The sequence below is a fragment of the Hemicordylus capensis genome, chromosome 6, assembly GCF_027244095.1.
Source record: "Hemicordylus capensis ecotype Gifberg chromosome 6, rHemCap1.1.pri, whole genome shotgun sequence".
Taxonomy (NCBI): Eukaryota; Metazoa; Chordata; class Lepidosauria; order Squamata; family Cordylidae; genus Hemicordylus; species Hemicordylus capensis.
This window is the reverse complement of record NC_069662.1, coordinates 117403082-117423524: the sequence shown is the minus strand read 5'-3', so window position 1 is coordinate 117423524 and position 20443 is coordinate 117403082. Positions and strand designations below refer to the sequence as shown.

The 20443-nt window shown below is 44.9% G+C and overlaps 1 protein-coding gene across 5 annotated transcripts; it reads left to right on the top strand.

Moving 5' to 3' along the window:
- The first annotated feature begins 1262 nt into the window (after window positions 1-1262).
- Window positions 1263-19467, top strand: NFE2L3 (NFE2 like bZIP transcription factor 3). Of its 5 annotated transcripts, none has more exons than XM_053263843.1 (5): window positions 1263-1463; window positions 2471-3190; window positions 9877-10017; window positions 12319-12399; window positions 17676-19467. In XM_053263843.1, the coding sequence occupies exons 2-5, from the start codon at window positions 2777-2779 to the stop codon at window positions 18897-18899; spliced, it is 1860 nt and encodes a 619-aa protein (XP_053119818.1). In that variant the 5' UTR covers window positions 1263-1463; window positions 2471-2776; the 3' UTR covers window positions 18900-19467. The 5 variants fall into 5 exon arrangements, with proteins under 5 accessions (XP_053119818.1, XP_053119816.1, XP_053119817.1 ...); XM_053263841.1 differs by having other exon boundaries at window positions 12319-12420; XM_053263844.1 differs by lacking the exon at window positions 1263-1463 and adding an exon at window positions 5059-5220 and having other exon boundaries at window positions 3054-3190; window positions 12319-12420.
- The last annotated feature ends 976 nt before the right edge of the window (window positions 19468-20443 follow it).

Below are 20443 nucleotides of genomic sequence, written 5' to 3'. Positions count from 1 at the left end.
GACTTCAGCTCCCATAATCCCCAACCAAAGGCCACTGGGGTGGGGAATTATGGGAGTGGAAGTCCAATAACATCTGGAGACCCAATGTTGAGAATCCCTGGGTTAGTCTACTTCATGCCCCTTACACCCACAACAGAGATTCTCTATTAATTATTATTTATTATTACTAGTAGACCACTTGAAAATTGTTGGGGTCTTGCCGGACCAAAAAATCAAATGCAGGGCATATTCTCAACTATGCTGCAACTTTTCCTGTAGGCCACCTAGATGGAGCTTGGGGAACATTGGCAGTCCACAGACTACAGTTTGAGAACTGCGGAAACATTCTTCTCCCTCTGAGATTAAATCAGTTTTGCAGTAGCAAGCAGGAATTGTCCCCTTTGCTAAGCAGAGTTTGCCTAGGTTTGCATTTGGATGGGTAACCACATGCGAGTGCTGCCTGCTGTAAGATATTCTGCTTAAGGGATGGGGCTGTAGCTCAGTGGTAAAGCATCTGGTGTGCATGCAGAAGGCCCCAGGTTCAATCATCTAGATTTCAACCAGCCATCTCCAGACAGGGTTGGGAAAGGCTTCTGCCTGAAACCCTGAAGGGTAGCAATACCCAACTAGGCAATACCCAACAGGCTGCCTTGGCATAAGGCAGCTTCCTGTGTTCTTATATTCCTGGGATTAACAGGGGCATAGCTAGGGGAGAGGGGGCCGTGTTCACCTCTCCTCCCAGCGGCCCCTTGGAGAGAAGGAGATAATGAAGGAAATAGGGAGGGGTGGAGCTGGGGAGCCCTCAAGAGCAGGGGCCCCGGGTTCTTTGAACCCATCCACTCAATTATAGCTGCGCACCCTGCCTGGGAAACACCTTCGCATGCTTTCTCCAAGTGTCTCCTAAAGACCCACTTTCCAGATCCTCCCCACTCAACTGCCATCTCTTCAGAAGCAATCCATACAACTCATAAAAGGGAATTACTAAAACTCAGGGTCATACAATTATATATCATTGGGCAGGATAGACAACAGAAAGTACTTTTGCATGCAGTGTGGGGAATTAATTGATGGAATTCACTGCCTAAACCTTGAGGTGAAGCTATACGGTACTTTAGGCAGTGCTTTGCAGGCCTGTGCTTATCTATCTATCTATCTATCTATCTATCTATCTATCTATCTATCTAATTCTCCTGGGTGTGTCCAGGAGAAATGCGTCCCGGCAGCCCAGCTGATTGGCTGGGCTGCAGGGGGCGCCTGATTGGCTGGCAGCACACCCAGGAGAACGGCGGTGGCGGCCATTGCCGGGGAGCCAGGCGGGCCCGGCCGCGGAGGTGAGGCGGCGGGCCTGGCCGGGCCCGGCCGCAGCAGCACTCTCTGGCCCGGCGGCGGCACTCTCTGGCCTGGCGGCGGCGGCACTCTCAGGCCCTGCGGTGGCAGCGGCACTCTCGGACCCGGCGGCGGCACTCACGGGCCCGGCCGCGGAGGTAAGGCGGCGGCACTCACGGGCCCGGCCGCGGAGATAAGGCGGCGGGCCCAGCCACAGCGCAGGCGGCAGTGGGCACGGCCGCAGTAGAGGCACAGATGCTCTGTGCCCGGGCCCACTAGTTATATTAATTCTCCTGGGTGTGCCTTGGAATGTGCGTCCCAGAGCCCAGCTGATTGGCTGGGTGGCAAAGGCGCCTGATTGGCTGAGGCGCACCCAGGAGGATTGGTTGCCACGATGGCGGCCCGGCCATGAAGGCCAGAGGTGGTGGGCCCGGCCTGGCCGCGGAGGCAAGGCCCAGGAGGGGGGGAGAAAGTGGGAGGGGGGCAGAAATGGCAGTGGGGAGGAGAAGTGGCTGGGCCCGGAAGCAGAGGCTGGGGCAGAAGGGGGGGAAGAGGTAACCGCCGGCCCCAAATAGCGCACGGATGCTCTGTGCAGGGTCCGCTAGTTATTTATAATACAGTACAGAATAGCAGGTTTTGGATCACCCCTCTAATCAAGACCTGGAAGCAGGTGAAGGTGTTTGGGTTTTTTAACCCTTTCCTTTGCCACAGTCCAGAATCCAATCCCTATGCTCGCTGTTATTGCCAAGGATGTGCAAAGGCTTTCACTGGTACCAGTGAGAAAGTTTTAAAGGGGGTCAGGGGCGTAGCTATAACTGAGCAGATGGGTTGAGAGAACCCACCCATCCCCGCTCCACCCCCCCTCCCTAATTTCTTCATTATCTCCCGGGAGAGGGGTGAACCCTCTCCCCTAGCTACGCCCCTGAGGGCTGCACACACTCATGAAGGAGCAGCTATTAGTCATGACAGCCAAATAGAGCCTCCATGCTCAGAGGCAGTCTACCTCTGGAGATCAGCTGCTGGGGAACAAACAGGGGCTGTTGCCTACAGCCTCTGCTAGCTTGTGGGTTTCGCAGCAAAGAGACACCTGGCTGGCTGTTGTGAGTCGCACCCAGCAGAGTTCCTCTCGTGTCAGTGCTCGGACCTCTCTTCCTCCCCCTCATAGCCTTATTATCCTTCTACCGGAAGATCCAGTCGGGATGGTGGAGAGGCGACAAAGCACGAGTTCGGGAGCTGCCAGCCCCAGCCCGCCTCCCGGCTGCTCCTCCGCCCTAGCCAAAGGCCCGGCACGGCAGCCACAGGGTGTGGGCAGAGAGCAAGAAGACACCGCGAGGACAGGAGAGTGCCTGCTCGCCGGTAGCTCGTGCGTGGGCATTTGCCGGGCAGCCGACCGAGACGGAGCAACCAGGGCGCGGGGGAGGAGCTCTGTCGAGTCCGGCGGGAGACCTTCCGCGCGGCCGAAGCTGCAGGCATGAGAACACCCAGGAGGAGGGAGAGGAAGAAGCCCCGTCGCCGCTGCTGCTCCGAGGAGGACTGGTTGCATTTGATCCTCCTGCTCAGCCTCGTGGGACTCCGGCTGGGCCCGGAGCTTTCGCCGCTCTCCCAAGCCAGCGACAAGGGAAAGCTCCTCTGGCTGCGGGAGCTGGGGGCGCCCCGCTTCCCTGCCGCGCGAGTAGCAGTTTGGCTGGTCCACGAGGGCGCCGAGACGCCGGAGCAGCCCCGCTCAGGGGGCGGGGGCAGCAGCCAGGAGGAGGCGCCCGACTCCGGAGCCCGCTTTCCTGGCAGGGCGCAGCGGCGGAGCGGCGAAGGGCGAGCCACGGGCGCAGCCGCTCCCACCAGCGCCGGCTCTGAAGAAAGCAGCAGCCGATGCCCCGGTGAAGAGGAGGTAAGGTGTGCAGCGCTTCTCTCCTTCGGTTATGGAGTGACGGGACTTCCCATCTTTCCAGGGCTTCCTTCCTTCCTGCTGGTGTCTTTCTTGGCTACTCTACGTTCTGTTTCTTTGAGCCTGTGAGCCCTGCTGGGACAGGGCACCGTCTTTATTCTTTTTCTGGGTTTGAGAACTTTTGCCGAAAAGTGGTATCTATGACATACCTGCAGGGGTGTAGCTATAATTGCGCAGATGGGTTCAAAGAACCTGGGCCCCCCAGCTCCGGAGGTCCCCCAGCCAGTTCCACCCCTCCCTATTTTCTTTATTCTCTCCCTCAGTCCAAGAGGCCACCAGGGAGAGGGGAGAACACGGTCTCCCTCTCCCCTAGCTACATCCCTGCATACCTGCCAACATGTTCCTATTTGAATGGAGAAGCAGGGACATGCAAGCAGGTATGATATAAATCTTCATAGGAAGCTGCCATATACTGAGTCAGACCATTGGTCCATCTAGTTCAGTATTGTCTACAGACTGGCAGCGGCTTCTCCAAGGTTGCAGGCAGGAATCTCTCTCAGCCCTGTCTCGGAGATGCCAGGAAGGGAACTCCATACCCTAAAGGGAATATCTTATAGTGCTCACACTTCTAGTCTCCCATTCATATGCAACCAGGGTGAACCCTACTTAACTAAGGGGACAAGTCATTCTTGTTTCCACAAGACCAGCTCCCCTTCATAGTGTAGTAGTAGAGAGTGGGGTGGTTATCCTCACAAGGCTGAGGTTAAACAGACAACATGGCAGGTAGAGAACCTGACAACTCCTGGCTTTTCCAGCACTGGACTGAGAAGTGAAAGATATCACAGGAGTTGGAACACCTTCCTTGCACACAGGAGGTTCTTCAATTGCAGAAATCTCAAAGATATTGGAGGATCATGCTAGGGGAAAGGCTTACGCCTGGCAGAGAAGTGTTGCCTGGATGAGGTGGATCAATAGTCTGGCTCTGTATAAGGTAGTTGCTTATATATCTTTATAGTACACAAAATGGGGAGAGGCTTCCTAAGAGCTAGGTGTGCTGCTGTATGCAGGGGCGTAGCAAGGTTGGAGTGGGCCGAGAGATAAGATTTTAAAATGGGCCCACCCACCCCCACTGAAGCTCAGTTCATGAAGTAAAGAAATCTTAAATGAGGCTGAATAGTGGTAACAAAAAGCATAGTAAAATTTATATATTCGATTTATATATATATTGTGCCACAATAAAACATCATCCTAAACTATTTTTTAAAATGTGGACGATGCAAGTCATTTAATGGTACTAGAGAAAGACATGCTGTTCTGGTAGCTCCAGGTCTTAACACCCACATCAGTTTTGGAGGAGGAATACAACTGAAGGAAGCCCGGGCAGGGGCGCAGCTGGGGGAGTCAGTCATGTGACTTGCCTCTGGAGGGCCCTCCCAAGGCGGAGGGCCCCCAGACAACTGTCTCCCCTTGCCCTCTTATAGTTATGCCCCTGGCTGTATGCTGCAGGACCATGCTTAACTTCTGTGAAGGTCAGGGTTCAAGCTCGCTCAGAAATTGCATCCTGTGATCTTGTGACCCTTCTCCCTTAACCAACACTCCCCCCCACACACACACGTGTGGAGGCCAGTTGACCATGCAGTTGATCTGCACGTGCTCAGATGAGCTCTCCTTCTGTTGCCACATGATTTCATGCTGAGTCCCAGCACTGAAAGATCCCAAGATGATCTCACTAGGTCAGATTGTCTTCATTATACAGTGGCTTTGGGCATTAAACAGGATTCTCTCTAAGCTCTAAAGTATGGGAATAGGAAGGGAGGTCAGGCTTTGGTCCACCAGTTGTCTGGAATATGTTTGTTGTTTTTTATATGCAGCGGCTCTGAGGAAAAACCATTGGATCTTGTCACTCATCTGCCCATTTTCTTCCCACTCCATCATTTTGGAGTCAATATTGGCCCAAATCTTCCTCTTACAACTCATTCTCAGATGTGCTTATTCAGAAGCAGGTCTCAATGAATTCATTACCTTTGTCCCAAGTAAGTGCATAAAATAGCTACCTTTGGTTGTGATAGCTGTGTAGTCATGCTAGATGAGAACTTCCAAATAAAGTGGCTGACCTAGAGCAAAGATGCATGAATGCCGTGAGAGCAGCCTGACAGAACTTCTCAACTATCTGCACCAGTGCAGTGGAGAAATGCCTCTTGCTGATGCCCTCCCTTCCCCAGGAAGCCCTCTGTGCAACCCGAAAAATTATCCCAAAGGTTGCGCAGGCATTGGGGACATATTTTCAGATGGTACAGAGGGCTTTCTGGGCTAGGGGAGTGCTGGAGATTACCAGTGCACCAGTGCACAGTTAGTTGGGCAATTGTTAGGCTGCTCTGTTGCTGCACCTGTGCATCCTTGCTCTATGTGTCAGTCAGGACACCATAGCATATTTTGGTGGAATTTGCAAGAAGTGAAATTCTGAAATAAAGGATATCTTTTTCTGTGAATAGGATGCTTTAGAATAAGGATTATCTTTTGTCTGCGAACATCTCACTATTTCTACCACAAAAATGATGTAGATGCCAATATTATACACTCTTGGGAAACAGCAGGAGTTTCTTCTCAAATTGGTGGCTCATACTCACACATGCTTCCTTTCCTGCGACAGAACAGTTGGGAGGGCAAAGAATTGGTGGCATCTGCCAATGTAGGGCTCTCCTTTTTCTCTTAAAAGGTGCACATTGTGGTCCAACAGGCAATCTACCTTGAGCATTTGGTGTAGCTTTCACTGAAACCTGGGGGAGTTGCCCTGTTGACTTTAATGTGAGTTGGTTCTAGCTTTTAATAACCTCCTGATTAAAGACAATAAAATATCTTGAAGACTGTCAGATCAGTGCTTCTGTGTAATTAAATGGAGCTACTGGAAAGGCGTGTCAGGCATACATGTTGACCTTAAGCATGCAAAGAATGGAGCAAATTTTATTTTAAATAGGTACTTTTATTTAAATGCTTTATTCTGCCTTTTAATTATAGTTTACAAGGTGGTTTACAGAATATTTAAGAAGAATAAGAGATAAAACAATTAATACTCAAATAAATGTGTGCAGATGTAGGTAGCTATCCCGCAAAGAGTTCATTGCCACATAGATTGTCTATTGTTCCGGTTTTTAAATACAACTCTCCTGCCCCCACATTGTAATAATATTTTGAACAACTATTTTCTTGGCTATGATTCCAAATCAGTTACTTCTGTATATAGTTGCAGAACAAGTTTCTCCACCCTAACCTAAAGGGATTTGTGCATTAGAGCAAGGGATGACTAATTTTGCATTCTAGTTAATGCTGAGCTTCTCTTGGAAATTTAAATCAGAATCATTAAAAGATATACAGCATAAGATAATGTTCTATTACACTCAGTCCATCTGAGCAGATACATGTTTCTTCTTTAACATTATTTTCTTTCTCCTGTCATATAGCTTCCTATCAACTATCCCAATTAAAAGTGGTATATAAATATCCTTAGTAGTAAAAAGATAAGTTTTAAGGGCTGCTAAAACTCTTAAGGCTCTAATATCCATAGGGAACACATTCCAGAGCCCAGGGAAAGCTACAGAGAAGGCCCAATCCTGAATCACCACCGGGCGAGCTGGCGGCAGCCAGAGACAGACCTCTCCTGATGACTGTAAAATGCAGTGGGGATCATACTGAAGGTCCTCTCCCAGGTAACCCGGTCCTAAGCTGTTTAGGGCTTTAAAGGTAATTACCAGCACTTTGTATTTTGCCCGGAAACATATTGGCAGCCAGAGCCGCTATTTTAAAACAGGCATAATATGGTCTCTCTGAGAAAACCAGAAAGCAGTGTGGTTGCTGCATTTTGAACTAATTGAAGTTTCCGAACAACATTCAAAGGCAGCCCCATGTACAGCGCATTGCAGTGGTCAAACCAAGAAGTTACTAGTGAGTTCATCACAGTTCTGAGATCATTAAATTCAAGGAACAGACGTAGCTGTCCTATCAACCGAAGTTGATAGAAAGTGCTCCTGTCAATAGCCTCCACCTGAGAGACCAAGGTGAGGCCTAGGTCCAGAAGCACTCCCAAGCTACATACCTGTTCCTTTATGGGGAGTGCAACCCAGAACAGGAAGTTCTATCACATCCCTCAAATTATGACTCCTCAGCATTATGACTCCTCAACATTAGTACCTCTGTCTTGTTTGGATTCAGCTTCAATTTATTATCCCTCATCCATCCCATTACTGCCTGAAGGCAGGCATTTAGGGGAGCTATGCCATTTCCTGATGATGATGTCATGGAGAATGGGTATCGTCGGCATATTGATAACACTCTGCACCAAATCCCCTGGTGATCTCACCCAGTGGTTTCATGTAGATATTTTAAAAAGCATAGTGGATAGGATGGAGTGCTGACAGACACCATACAATAGATTGTGAGCCCTTTGGGGACAGGGATCCATCTTATTTATTTATTATTTCTCTGTGTAAACTGCCCTGAGCCATTTTTGGAAGGGCGATATAGAAATTGAATAAACAACAACAACAACAACACCATAGGGGCCACAGAAATCACCATCAGCCAATTACAAAAAGCAGCTTTACTGGGAACAGCCTATATTCTGCGACGATATCTATAACAACTGACAATAAAATTCAGCCATCCCAGGTCCTTGAGAAGGACTCGATGTCTGGATAAAACAAACCAGTCAATAACACCTGTCTGACTGTGTAAACAAGAAATAATAATATAAAAAGAAACTGAAGATAGACACTGGCAACAGTCACTGGAGGTACTGTGCTGGGGATGGATAGATAGGGCCAGTTACTCTCCCCCTGCTAAATAAAGAGAATACCACATTAAAAAAGGTGCCTCTTTGCCCAGTTAGCAGGGGCTACACCCTCTCAATCACCTTGTCCAGGTAAGGTGTTTACACATGTAGCCTCCCATTCAAATGCAAACCAGGGTGGGCCCTGCTTAGCAAAGGGGACAACTCATGCTTGCTCCCACCTCTCCTGGAGAACTGTCCTGGAGATTCGGTGCTTCATAATTTATATCCTGTTTCATAGCCTGAGATTTCATTAGCTTGGCATCAGGGCAGGTGACATGGATAGTCTACCTGCAGTTTTGAAATTAGTTTTGCATAGTATATTCAAGTAGACTGCTGGAGTGGTATGATTGTAAGAGCAATAATTCTCATTGCTACTGCATTGGTTGGGAATGAGTGGCTTTATCTTAGATTGTGACTCTTTGGGATGGGGAATTGTTTTCATAGTGTATAATGTCAAGCACATGGAGTCTATGGAATTAGAGAATTTTACATTATCAGACTGATCCTATACATGATTGTTTAGAAATAACTACCACTGAATTATATTGTATTTTCTTCCAAGTTACATTCATAGGACTGTAGTGGTCCACCCTTGCTTGGGAGAAAGTCCCATTGAACTAAGTTGGATTAACTTTTGAATCATATGCATAGGACAAAGCTGTTAGTCTGATGTATATACGGGGTTTAAAAACTAAAATGAGTAAAAATAAAATAAAATTGTGGTGACTTCTTTTTTAAACCAATGAGACAGAATATGGTGCTAAACTGGAGTTCCAGTATGGCTTAGTCTTGAAGGTTTTGTCCAGTATGCAATATTTTTCCAGTTCTGAGTAACATTTTACAAATTCCGAGTTAGACTTACAGTGCAACCTGATGTATGTTTACTCAGAAACATGTTCACTGCATTGAATGGGGTTTACTCCAAGGTAAGGTACATGGGATTACAGCCTTAGTCTCATGTACTTACCAACACCCTGAAGATTGAGACTGGAGGATATTAAACTTGCATAGTGTAATATAGTATACCAAATGATAGGTTTTTCTTTGAACCAACTTGAAATCATGAGACTGTAGTGCTTTTCATGGGGCAATATCTAGTCCAGATATTGTCCCATGTTCCTTAATGCAGACCTACTGTGATTGAATATAAGTGCTCAAACATGAAATTGTTTAATCAAATCTGATTATATACATGTTTCAAGTTAAGGCACTTATAATCAAGTTTAAGCACATTTAATTTTCCATTGTACTGTCTTGGTAGTTTAAAAGTCACTTTGAATGGATTTAAAAGTTGCTCTCTGGTATGTTGTTAGGAATTTCACAGTGTAACCAAAAAATGTCTGTTTCAAATGTGTGGTGCACATGTGCAGAATAACTTGTTAAATATTGGACATATCTTTTTCGTAGCAGATCAAAGGGTAAAGATTGTGAGGCTACACCTGATGAACCTTTTTTTTAGGTTGTGCCATTGAGTCAGTGATGACTCCTTGCAACCACAGAGCAGTGTGGTTTTCTTGGTAGAATACATGAGTGGTTTACCATTGCCATTTCCCGTGCAGTATGAGATGATGCCTTTTAGCACCTTCCTATATTGCTGCCCGATATAGGAGCTTCTCAAATTCTGGGAAACACACCAGCGGGGATTCAAACCAGCAGCCTCCTGCTCTTTAGGCAGGTTACTTCCCTGCTGCTCCATTAGGTGGCTGATGAACTATTACTTTAGTTATAATTGCTGCAATATACATAGAAGAATAACCTATTCAAATAAACATGCTAATTGATGACCCATTAGAATAACACTGCTAAAAATAACTGGTTCAGTTAATAGTTCAGCTATTTACATGGTTTCATCTGATATTTACAGGACGTAGACTTCAAAGCAAGCCAGGAATGTTTGGGGAACCATCACTTACCAGAAGAAGGAGCACACTTGGAAGATGAAGAGAGTGAAGAAAGTGACCACATTGACTGGAAAGAAAGGGAGACTACAGCTTCTAGCCCTTTGGTGAGAATAAGGAAGAAAGATATGTTAGGTTTAATGGTTTTGAAAACGGATTCAGATAGTCTTCTCTCATTGATTCACACAGTCTGAGTTGTTGTTGTTGTTGTGCCATTTGTGTGCATGGTACTTTGCAAATTATGAGAGCAGGTTCCAGCCCTGAGAGGCTCACAATCTATAATTCAACACAGGAGAAGCAACAGAGGAATGGGAACAAAATGTGTTTGTTTCAGTTGCATCTACTTGGGCTCAGTTACAGTAGAACATGAGGACTGCGAGGTTGTGCCAAAGAGTTCATGGAAAAGAAGTACCGTATTTTCTGATAGAAAGGTCGCATCGGCTGATTGGTGTAAAAGCCGCATCATTGGAAAACGGCTGGAATTTTTAAAAAATCAAATCGGAAATGCCACATCGGCGTAAAGACCACAGCTAAAGCACCGAGTACATACACGCCTTTTCATTGCCCATGGATAGCTGTTTGTGCTCCATGTAGGGCATTTCGGCCCCTTGCTCTCTCTCCCCGAAGGGGATTGCTCGGGCAGGGATGACCATGTTGGGCCCATGGCGAGGCCATAGCTGTATTTAGCAACCAGTGCGGGCACCACAGGGGCAGCGGGAGGCACCTTTAAGTGGAAATTAGAAGGTGCTTCGCTCCCTTGATTGCCAGTCCTGAAAGCTCTTCCCAGCAGCAGCAGAGGATCAGCTCTCCTACTCAGCTGGGGCACACACTGCTTGGAAGAGTGGCTACAGGTGAGTAGCAGAACCGATCCACTGCTGCTGCTGCTGCTGGGAAGAGCTTTCAGGGCCGGCAATCAAGGGAGGGAAGCACCTTCTAATTTCCACTTAAAGGTGCCTCCTGCACTGACCGCTAAATATGACCATGATCTTGCCGCTGGCCCAACCTGGCTACCTGGCCACCCCCACCCAAGCAAACACCTTCCGGGTGAGGCGGGGGGAGAGAGCAAGGAGACAAAATGGCATTCCATGGGAAATTGAAAGGAGGGGGAGTATTCAAACCCCTCGCCCCTTAATTCTGGCATAAACACCACATTGGTGTAAAACAGGCGCCTTAAAGTAACTTTTTAAAATGTATGTGCCGCGGCCTTTCTACCAGAAAATATAGTATAATGTGTACAATACTCATGAGCAGAAAGAATAGGGTTTATCATTCAACTCCTTGCTATACCGCTTCCAGTTTTAAACTGGAAGGTCAACTTTTTGTTTCTTTGAAACTTTTGAATGTTCACATAGTTAATAGTTGTGTTGTTTACAAATTCAGAAATTTTTTCTTAAAAGGCTTTAGTCCCATTCATATGTTATATTCAACACTTGTACGAGTGTACAGTGCACACAGGTACAGATCTGTACACAAGAACAGTTATTCACAAGTCAAGTTGAACACAGCTACAGCAATATACTTCCTGTTTGTACTATGCATTTGCGGGGGCCTATACCCAGGATCACTTCTTAATTGACACAGTGCAGTCATTCATGCAAAAGTATGTACAGGTGTCCTTGGAGTGTACAGGCATCTGTACACTCGTACAACATAGCATCTCAATAGGACTTGTATTTATTGTAAAAAGAATTCTGGCTGAGACTTTTGATCAACAACATGCTTGAATTTCTGAAGGGAAGCCCACTTGTCCTCATTTTGATACTGTCTGCCCATTTGCCTTAGAAATATATCATTTCATTTCCAGAAGCAGAGAATGTCATACATATTTAATAATCCTCTCTCTGACTACCATTTCTTTACTCTACCCTCCCTTTGTTAGGTGGATAGTGTCAGGTTTCATTCTCTCACCTGAGAGACCGACTTCCTCTTCCTCTCCCTGTATGTAGCTAACAACCAGGCATGTAGGTCTTCTATATCTCCCTGATGGATTTCCGAAATAAACTACTTTATTTAGAACTTTATGTCTCCAGACAATATTAATTAGCCATGCTCTCCTTGTCTCTTAATTGTCTGTATTTGCCCTTTGTATGAAGCTGACAAGAGGCTAGAATGGGCCCTCAACAGAACTTCAAGGTGGAGGTGCCACCAGCAATCATTAGCTTGGAATGAATAGGGTGTACTTTGATTTCTGCAGATAGTTCTGGCACTCAGTGATATACCTGCTGAGCATATATTAGACGGCTTATTCATCCTCGGTGGCTAAGGTGGCCTGAAGTGATGAAGAGGTGTTCCTGTATTGTTTTGGCCCTCTCTCCCTTACAATTCTGTTCTGTGCAGGATATGCCATTATCTCCAATGACATGCCTGTTTCAAGGTCTGCTCTTTCCCCATCTTTTCTTTTTTGTCAGAACCACAGAAGCACAACTGATTCTATTCCCTTGGAAGGTTATTTCCCTCTACTGTCATCACTGACTGAAAATGCACTGCAAGTAAGTGTGAAAAATAAACATGTAAGCTTGTATTTATTTTTATTTACTTATTTATGACATTTATAGCCCGCTTTTTCTCCGAAGAGCTCGGAGTAGTGTACATGGTTATGTTTACCCTCACAACAACCCAGTGAGGTAGGTTAGGCTGAGAGATCCATGACTGGCCCAGAGTCACCCAGTGAGTTTCATGGCTGAATGGGGATTCAAACTCAGGTCTTCCTGGTCCTAGTCTAACCACTATGCTATGCTGGCTTGTATGGCTTTGTGCTTGTAAATTGCCCCTCAGAGTTAATAGTTTTACTAATTCATAACTAATTGATTTAATGGTCTGATCCAAGCTTGGATCTCTTCAGGAGCCCTACAGTTCAACTCTTCGTCTACCAGCCTTAAAGCTCCTCTTTTCCTGCTTCCAGGAAGCTGGACCTGTACGTCTGAAGAATCCTTTACAGTCTTTACTTCCACGCTGCCATTCTAGCTGTTACGACAAATTTCTGCATACATGACACTGGCTGAAGGTACAATCCACATACAGGGTTGAGTTGTGTGTGGTGAACTAGCTGTAACTCTTGAGGTGGAATTAAGCACCTTGAGCAAAACTATTTTTGCACTCCAGAACGAAAAGCTCTGTCCAGCCATTAACCTAGTTGTTCAAAGCACATGCTCAACTACTGCAAGGTTGATTTGTGCACAGAAGCAGACTTTCCAGGCACGGATTGCTATTTTGGATACTCTCCCTGCATACAATTGGAAAATCCTGTATTCCGACACCCAGAGCCATGTCTGCAGAGATTCTTGGAGGATTGGGTGAGAGTATTTGGGCACCTAAGTTAGTCTCTCTGATGTTAGTCAACTTATCTTGCCCAGCTCTTGGAGAGCAGCTGTCAGGGGTGGTCCCTTTTGCCTAACCTGCAGCATCCTGTTCATATGCTTTCCAGATTAGTCAAGGGGAGTGCACTTCAGGGTAGAGCTATATTTTGCAGCCTCCACCCAAGGAGGCAACACTGGCTGTTGTCCCTTGGTACATCTCTTCCACATGGTTTGGAGAGAGAGAAAGTTGGACACACAGATCTTGCACATTTGGATGCATTGTTGTTTAAGCCTTGCATTGGTAATAAGGAAAATGGTTATTTTTCATTGTTTGATCATAAAGGAGGATGTGAGGCAGACGTAATGATCAATACCATGACTTGGTATTGAGACCGGCTGATTCAAGTAAGTGGGTTAGTCCATTGTCTGATTCAAGTAAGGTTAGTCCATTGTCTTGCTAGGATATGGATTGCGGTAGCCTCAGAGTTTCTACAAGTGTGTGGATCTCTTTGAAGACATACAGATCCTTTCAGTCATCAGAATTATCTTGGAGAGTGGACCTCTGTTTGATTTATTTATAATTAAAAATTTATATCACCTTTCATTAAAACAGACTCAAAGCAGAGAGCTGGTGTTGTGGTAGCAAGCATGACTTGTCCCCTTAGCTAGCAGGGTCTGCCCTGGTTGCATATGAAAGGGAGACTAGAAGTGGGAGCACTGCGAGATATTCCCCTCAGGGGATGGAGCCACTCTGGGAAGAGCAGAAAGTTTCAAGTTCCCTCCCTGGCTTCTCCAAGATAGGACAAGATTTTTATTTTTTTTAATAGGACAAGATATTTTTATTGAACCAACAAACTACCAAAGCATACAGTACGTTGCCAAAGCACAATTATATACAAAGTGGTTGTTTGTACATGATAGATCTACAAAGATTTACACACAAGGATTTGGAAACCCACAAGGTTATGAAGTATATGCAGGTAGTACTGTAACTCGGGGGTGGGGGGTTTCAAGGCACATTAGGTAATCGGGGGGGGTGTTACGTCCAACGTCCATTTCCACAATTTGTCCCATTGCTGTTTAGAAGAGATACTCTTGTCTTTTTGCACATAACCATACAAACCTTTCCAGAAGATATTTACTGTCTCATCTGCGTGAACCTCTTGGTCGCGTCTTCCCTCCCTATTCCTATGCAGGAGCATTGCATAAATGACATACAGGTTTACTAACCTGATTACGAGAAGGGGAACGTTCCAGTTCCCTAGTATGAGGGCACCCGTTCTGTCCCGTTTCCTTGAAGGTTTCTTTCTGGGACCTCGAAAGGAGGTTCTATCGCTCAAACCCGAGGTTAGTTCTTCCCAAGTCTGTTTTTCCAAATCAGGCCAGTCTTACAGCTTGCTTACTCCCTGCCACACTCTTTTGGCTACCACACACTCGTTTAAGAAATGTGAGTGGGTTTCCCTGAATGTTTTACCTAACTCACTAGCTTTCTGTTTGCAGGTGATTTTAGGGCACTCTTGCTGGTCCTCTGGGAGCCATGGCTTAGCCGCATTAAGTGGTAGTACTTGATGGTATAAGCGCCACCTTGTTTCCCATAAATGGAAAGGGACTTTTTTCTCCTTAAAGAGAGCAATAGGGTGATCAGGTTGCAACAAGTACTGTGAAGTGCAGTGTTTGTAGCGTTTACGTTCTAAATCAGGTTTCAAGAAACCCACTTCTAGAATCTCTCCATAAATTGTTTTCCTTAGCTGCTTAACTGAGGAGGATCCTTTAAATAGATCCAGTTCAACCTTCCATTTTTTAAGTGTGAATAACAAATCTCTCAAGTAGTCCGGGTGTTCTCTTTTTAATACTTGTGTGATATTACCATTGAAAGATCCTTTCCCCCACCATGCTATGCCCCATGCCTGAGAGAGATTCCTGCCTGCAACCTTGGAGAAGCCACTGCCAGTCTGTGAAGACAACATTGAGCTAGATAGAGCAATGGTCTGACTTGCTATAAGGCAGCTGCCTGTGTTCCAGTTTACAAAACATTTAAGACAATTTAAGACTCTAAAACAGTTACACAACAAAAATATTAATTTGGAATATAAAAATAGAAATCTAATTGGAAGTTTTAAAAACATACACAAAGGACCATAAAATACAGAGCAGAAACAAAAACAACACTCATAAAAGCCTGGGCAAAAAGCCAAGATTTCTCATGCTTTCTAAAAACTGAGACTGGTGCCCACAGGGAGAGCATTCCAAAGTCTGGGGGCAATAACTGAGAAGGCCCTGTCCCACGCGCATGACAGCTGACACCACCACCACCCCCGCTCATTGTCAGCATGTGTAGCAGAGCCCCCTCCAATGACCTCGTCAAGCTGGCAGAAACCCTTGGGAGCATATGGTCTCTCGGGTATTTAAGTGTTAAATTATTATGTTCAATTGGTCAGCACCTAGCACAGGAAGCTTGCTGCGGCTGTTGATAAAATAGTATCCCAGTTCCAGCTGCTTTTGGGGAGATATTTCTTGTTTTCCTGAGTTGCTGAAGGAGATTGGGGTAGTGGCAATGAAATGACTGCAACTGAAAGATGTATGCTGAATCTGGCAGCGCATGCTCTGGACTCCATTTGCAGACTAAGAGGCAATTATGCTATCAAAACTTTCTACCAATAAACTGACAACACTGCCTAGTTCTGGATGTACAATATCAAGTTGTCTGTGTGGAGGAAGCTTGTACCCAAGGTGGAGTCTGCTTTGTTACATAAGAAACATAAGAACAGCCATGCTCAATCAGGCCCAAGGCCCATCTAGTCCAGCATCTTGTTTCGCACAGTGGCCCACCAGATGCCACTGGAAGCCAGACAGGAGTTGAGGGCGTGCCCTCTCACCTGCCATTACTCCCCTGCAGCTGGTACTCAGAGGCATCCTGCCTTTGAGGCTGGAGATGGCCCACAGCCCTCCGACTAGTAGCCATTGATAGACCTCTCCTCCATGAAGTCATCCAAACCCCTCTTAAAGCCATCCAGGTTGTTGGCTGTCACCACATTCTGTGGCAGAGAGTTCCACAAGTGTTGTTTTTGCTAAACACTTAACTGATAAAGTAATGTACGTACACGTGTGTGTGTGTGAGTCTTTTGTTGATCCAGTAGAATAAATAAGTGGTACTTTGAGACTAAGTGCAGTTTATCTTTAATTGTTACAAATAAGCATTGGCTTTCATGGGCAATGACCCACTTCATCAGATGTTCCAACTTTATGATTTGATGATGAAATAGGTGGTTGCACACGAAAGCAAATGCTGGTTTGCAGCAAACACAATACCCAGTTAGTCTCAAAGTGTCAGCCATTTACTTTGTTAGAGTAACTTTATTGATAATGTGGTGGGTTCCATAGTTAACACAGAGTGTATATGTGAGATGTTAAGATGCACAATCTTGTCATGTCTGCTTCCATTATTTTCGGAAGTATGGCCCTCGCTGAACAATACAGTTGTGAAGCTGTTCTTATATTGCATCATCCATCTAGCCTTGCACTATTTACCCCATCTGGCACCTGTTCTCACAACTACAAAAGTTATATACTGCTTTTCAACCAAAGTTTTCAAAGAGCGTTACATAGAGAAATCATAAATAAATAAGCTGGCTCCATGTCCCCGAAGGGCTCACAATCTAAAGCAGCTCACAAGCAGCCAAGACCAAGCTAGAACAGCTAAGCCTGGGCTTGACTGCCCATGGGAATCGGCAGGAGGTGTGCAGATCCCGGCAGCGCCTCTGCAGCAGACCCATCTAAGAAGCTGGGCACTTAAACAAGGTTAAGGGAGCAAACACTCCTGTAACCCCATTCAGTTGATCCTGTGTCTGCTTTCAGCCAGTGCTGAAGCACTGACAGGTGCCTGTTGGGGGGATCTCCACAACACATTGTGGGCTCACCTGGGTGATCAGCCCTGCTTCGCACTGCACTGAGCACGTCTGATCCAGAACAACAATGATCATCTGCGGGGGGAGGCAAGGCTTAGGAAGCCTTTCCCCAACCCTTGTCGGTCATGTGAATGGCCCCGCAGTGATGGGAGGTAGGCTGTGGAACTTGCTCCCCTGGGTGTGGTGCATTTATGCATAAGTAACCTATATAAAACAATAGAAACTGCACTTCTTTTAGCAGGTCATACCGGTCATGATGGGTTGCAGTTTGAAATGCTGGTAACAAGGTAACAAAAGAGGATATTGCATTTTATCGTGAGTTACTCCTGCTGCGTTTTGATATTTTGTGTTTTCTTTGTTAGCTGGTCTCATAGAAAACATTTTCGGGATAAAAGGCATGATGGAATTTTTGAAGAGCACTCTCACTTGGTGTTCTAAGACCATTTTCCAGAAATATAAAAATGAAGTGATGCTGTTTAGCCTGATAAATATTTAATAGGAACAGTTTCAGAATTTCAACAGTGCATAGAAAACATGTTTTTATCCCCCCACCCCCACTTTTAGGAACAATTGTTGGGAAATATTGCATCTGAAAGCAACGGAGGAGTGAACTTGTCAAACTTTCATAATACTGTAGACTTGACCCAGGCAATTAGCCAGGATGTGAGCCTTCATGATGCTACAATGATGGGATCTGACTATACAACAGGAGCAAATGCGGAGAGGAGGAATTTGGAGATACAAGAGACTTTGTTATTCAGTCCTAGCCTGACCCATTCTGACTTATCACTGATGAATAGCACCAACTTGCTGGGGATATTTGCATCTGACAATTGTTGTAAGAACCTGACCGACCAGGATTTTTTCATGGGCTTAAATGCAAATAGGTTTGATGAAGTTAATCTCACTCCATTAGCCATAGAGGAAGAGTTTGATCCTGGGGAAGTCTCCTCTTGTTTTGAAGAACTGGACTCTGATTCTGGGCTCTCTTTAAATCTAGATCACAGCAATTCATCATCATTTGTTTTGACCTGTGATAGTGATGCCAAATCTGCCCCTTGTGATGTTTTAGGAGCTGTTGGAGGCTGTTGCCTAGGATACTGCAAGCATTGCCACATGGATTATCAAAGTAACTATGATCTTGGTGCAGAGTCGCTTGCAGATGTGTCTCATAATCACACATACAGTCAGATCACACAGAAACTGCCATCTAAATCAGAGCATTATTTTCAATGGCCAGATAAATCCAATAATGCCAGAAGTAGGAATATATATAGAAATCAAAGCCATGATGAACGCCGTGCACAAGCCCAGGGATTTCCATTTTCTGTAAATGATATTGTGACCTTGCCTGTTGATTCCTTTAATAGCATGTTATCTAAGTACTATCTGACAGATAATCAACAATCACTTATTCATGACATACGGCGGAGGGGGAAAAACAAAGTTGCTGCTCACAACTGCCGCAAACGTAAACTAGATGTCATTATGAACCTGGAAGAGGATGTGTGTCACCTTCAAGCACAAAAGGAAAGCCTTAAGAAGCAAAAAGCCCAATGCAGTAGGTCAATTAGGCTTATAAAACAAAAATTACATTATCTTTATTGGGACATTTTCAATAAATTAAGAGATGACCAAGGAAGACCCGTCAACCCAAGTCAATACACTCTGCACTGTTGTAAAAATGGCAGTATTCTGGTTCTGCCTGGAAAAGCAGTCCAATTGGAGCCTAAACAAAATTTAAAAAAAATAAAAAGTGACCATATAGATCCAAAAACTATTCTTTAGAAAGGTGTACTAATGGAAATGGCTGTCTTGAATACTGGGGCATTTGAAACTACAGTTTACACAGGAGAAAATAAGTCAAACTATAAGAGATTCACCTCGCCTGCCCACATTAAACAGAACTTAACTGCACCACCATCTTTAAAACAGAATACTAGGCCACTGAAAGCAGCTTAGTATTTAAATATTTAATTCACTGTCTTTACTCCAGTCCAGACAGTATTCTAAAACATTGCACCTATGATACAGAGGGCTGGTTATACTCAGTGCCAAAAACAAAAAGTGTTGGCTAAGAAAAGCAGACTTCTCCGAACTGAAGACATTATGGACTAATCATATTGCATATTTCTTTTGCATAATGCTGCTTTTGCTAGTCAAGGGGAGGTATTAAAGTTATGCTGAGCTTTTAAACTCTGCCCTAATGAAATCCTGTATTTTGAGAGAACACATGTTAGCACTGCAATATTCTCATATGAACCCCTAAAAGCTGCAGAACTTATTTAAAGTTGAAATATTATATATTTATACATGTCTTTCTATAATAGGAATAAGTTTTGCTTGTTTATAGTTACTGTGAGTCACTTGTCTGATATTGTAGTTTATCCCTGGAGTGGGGTGTGGGTGGAATTCCAGCAAAGTTTACAGGATCATGCACTAAAGTAGTCCTAAGTGTATTGCCCAGCGGGCTACTGAAAAGGGTACAAGTGGCAACCTTCGATCCTACGAGTTTGGTACTATTGGGTTTTATCAAGCACCTTTGAGTTCATTTCCGATTGCTTAAGTCTCCTCTACAAAGGAATTGCATACAAGAATTGGACATTCTTAAACAGTTTATTAATACTTGGGAAACTAGATTCAACACAAAGTTTGATTCTGTCTTAACCCCCCAATACAAATGCATTGGTTCAAAAAACTGTAGTTCTACTTATACATTGCCCTTGGAAGGAATATGATTAACATGTGGTTATAAGAGGCTGTGGCATGGGTCACTGACATTTGGTAAGTTGTGTTCATCCTTCAAGCAGCTTTCATTGTCAACTGAGAATTGATACACTCAGTACTGTGTTCTGTTCAGATCTCCTACAGAAGTAGATTCAAACAGGAAAACTATGGTTTAGCATGATGAGGGTGCATAATCCTAAATTACTACTCAATTTCATGTAGGCTGATATCTAGACTAGCTAAATTGTAGTCCTGTTGAAAACTAATGGAACAAGTTACTCATGACTAACTTGTCCCATTAATTTCAATGGAACTACACATTAGTAACTTAGTCTGAATGTCAGTTGTATACTGCAGGGTTTTTAAGTTGAAAAATGTAACTCACACACAACTGAGATGTCCTTAGGATTTTTAAATTAGTCAACCATCCCTTAATACTCTGACTTGAAATGTTGAGCTCGCATTCACTCATGCTATGTATTCTTAGTGCAACAATTAGGATAGAGAGAACACCACTCTGCAAAAGGGCATACTTTCCACTACACTTTAAGAAGAGACAAGTGACAGCCATTACTTCCAGTTTGTTTATCACAAGAATGCCATAC

What these genes read in the sequence shown, in the direction of transcription:
- NFE2L3 (XM_053263841.1), top strand. Translation starts at nt 2,777, where the DNA reads ATGAGAACACCCAGGAGGAGGGAGAGGAAGAAGCCCCGTCGCCGCTGC. An exon ending in GATGCCCCGGTGAAGAGGAG is followed by an intron (nt 3,191 to 9,876) that starts GTAAGGTGTGCA and finishes TGATATTTACAG; the next exon opens with GACGTAGACTTCAAAGCAAG. An exon ending in TAAGTGTGAAAAATAAACAT is followed by an intron (nt 12,421 to 17,675) that starts GTAAGCTTGTAT and finishes CCCCACTTTTAG; the next exon opens with GAACAATTGTTGGGAAATAT.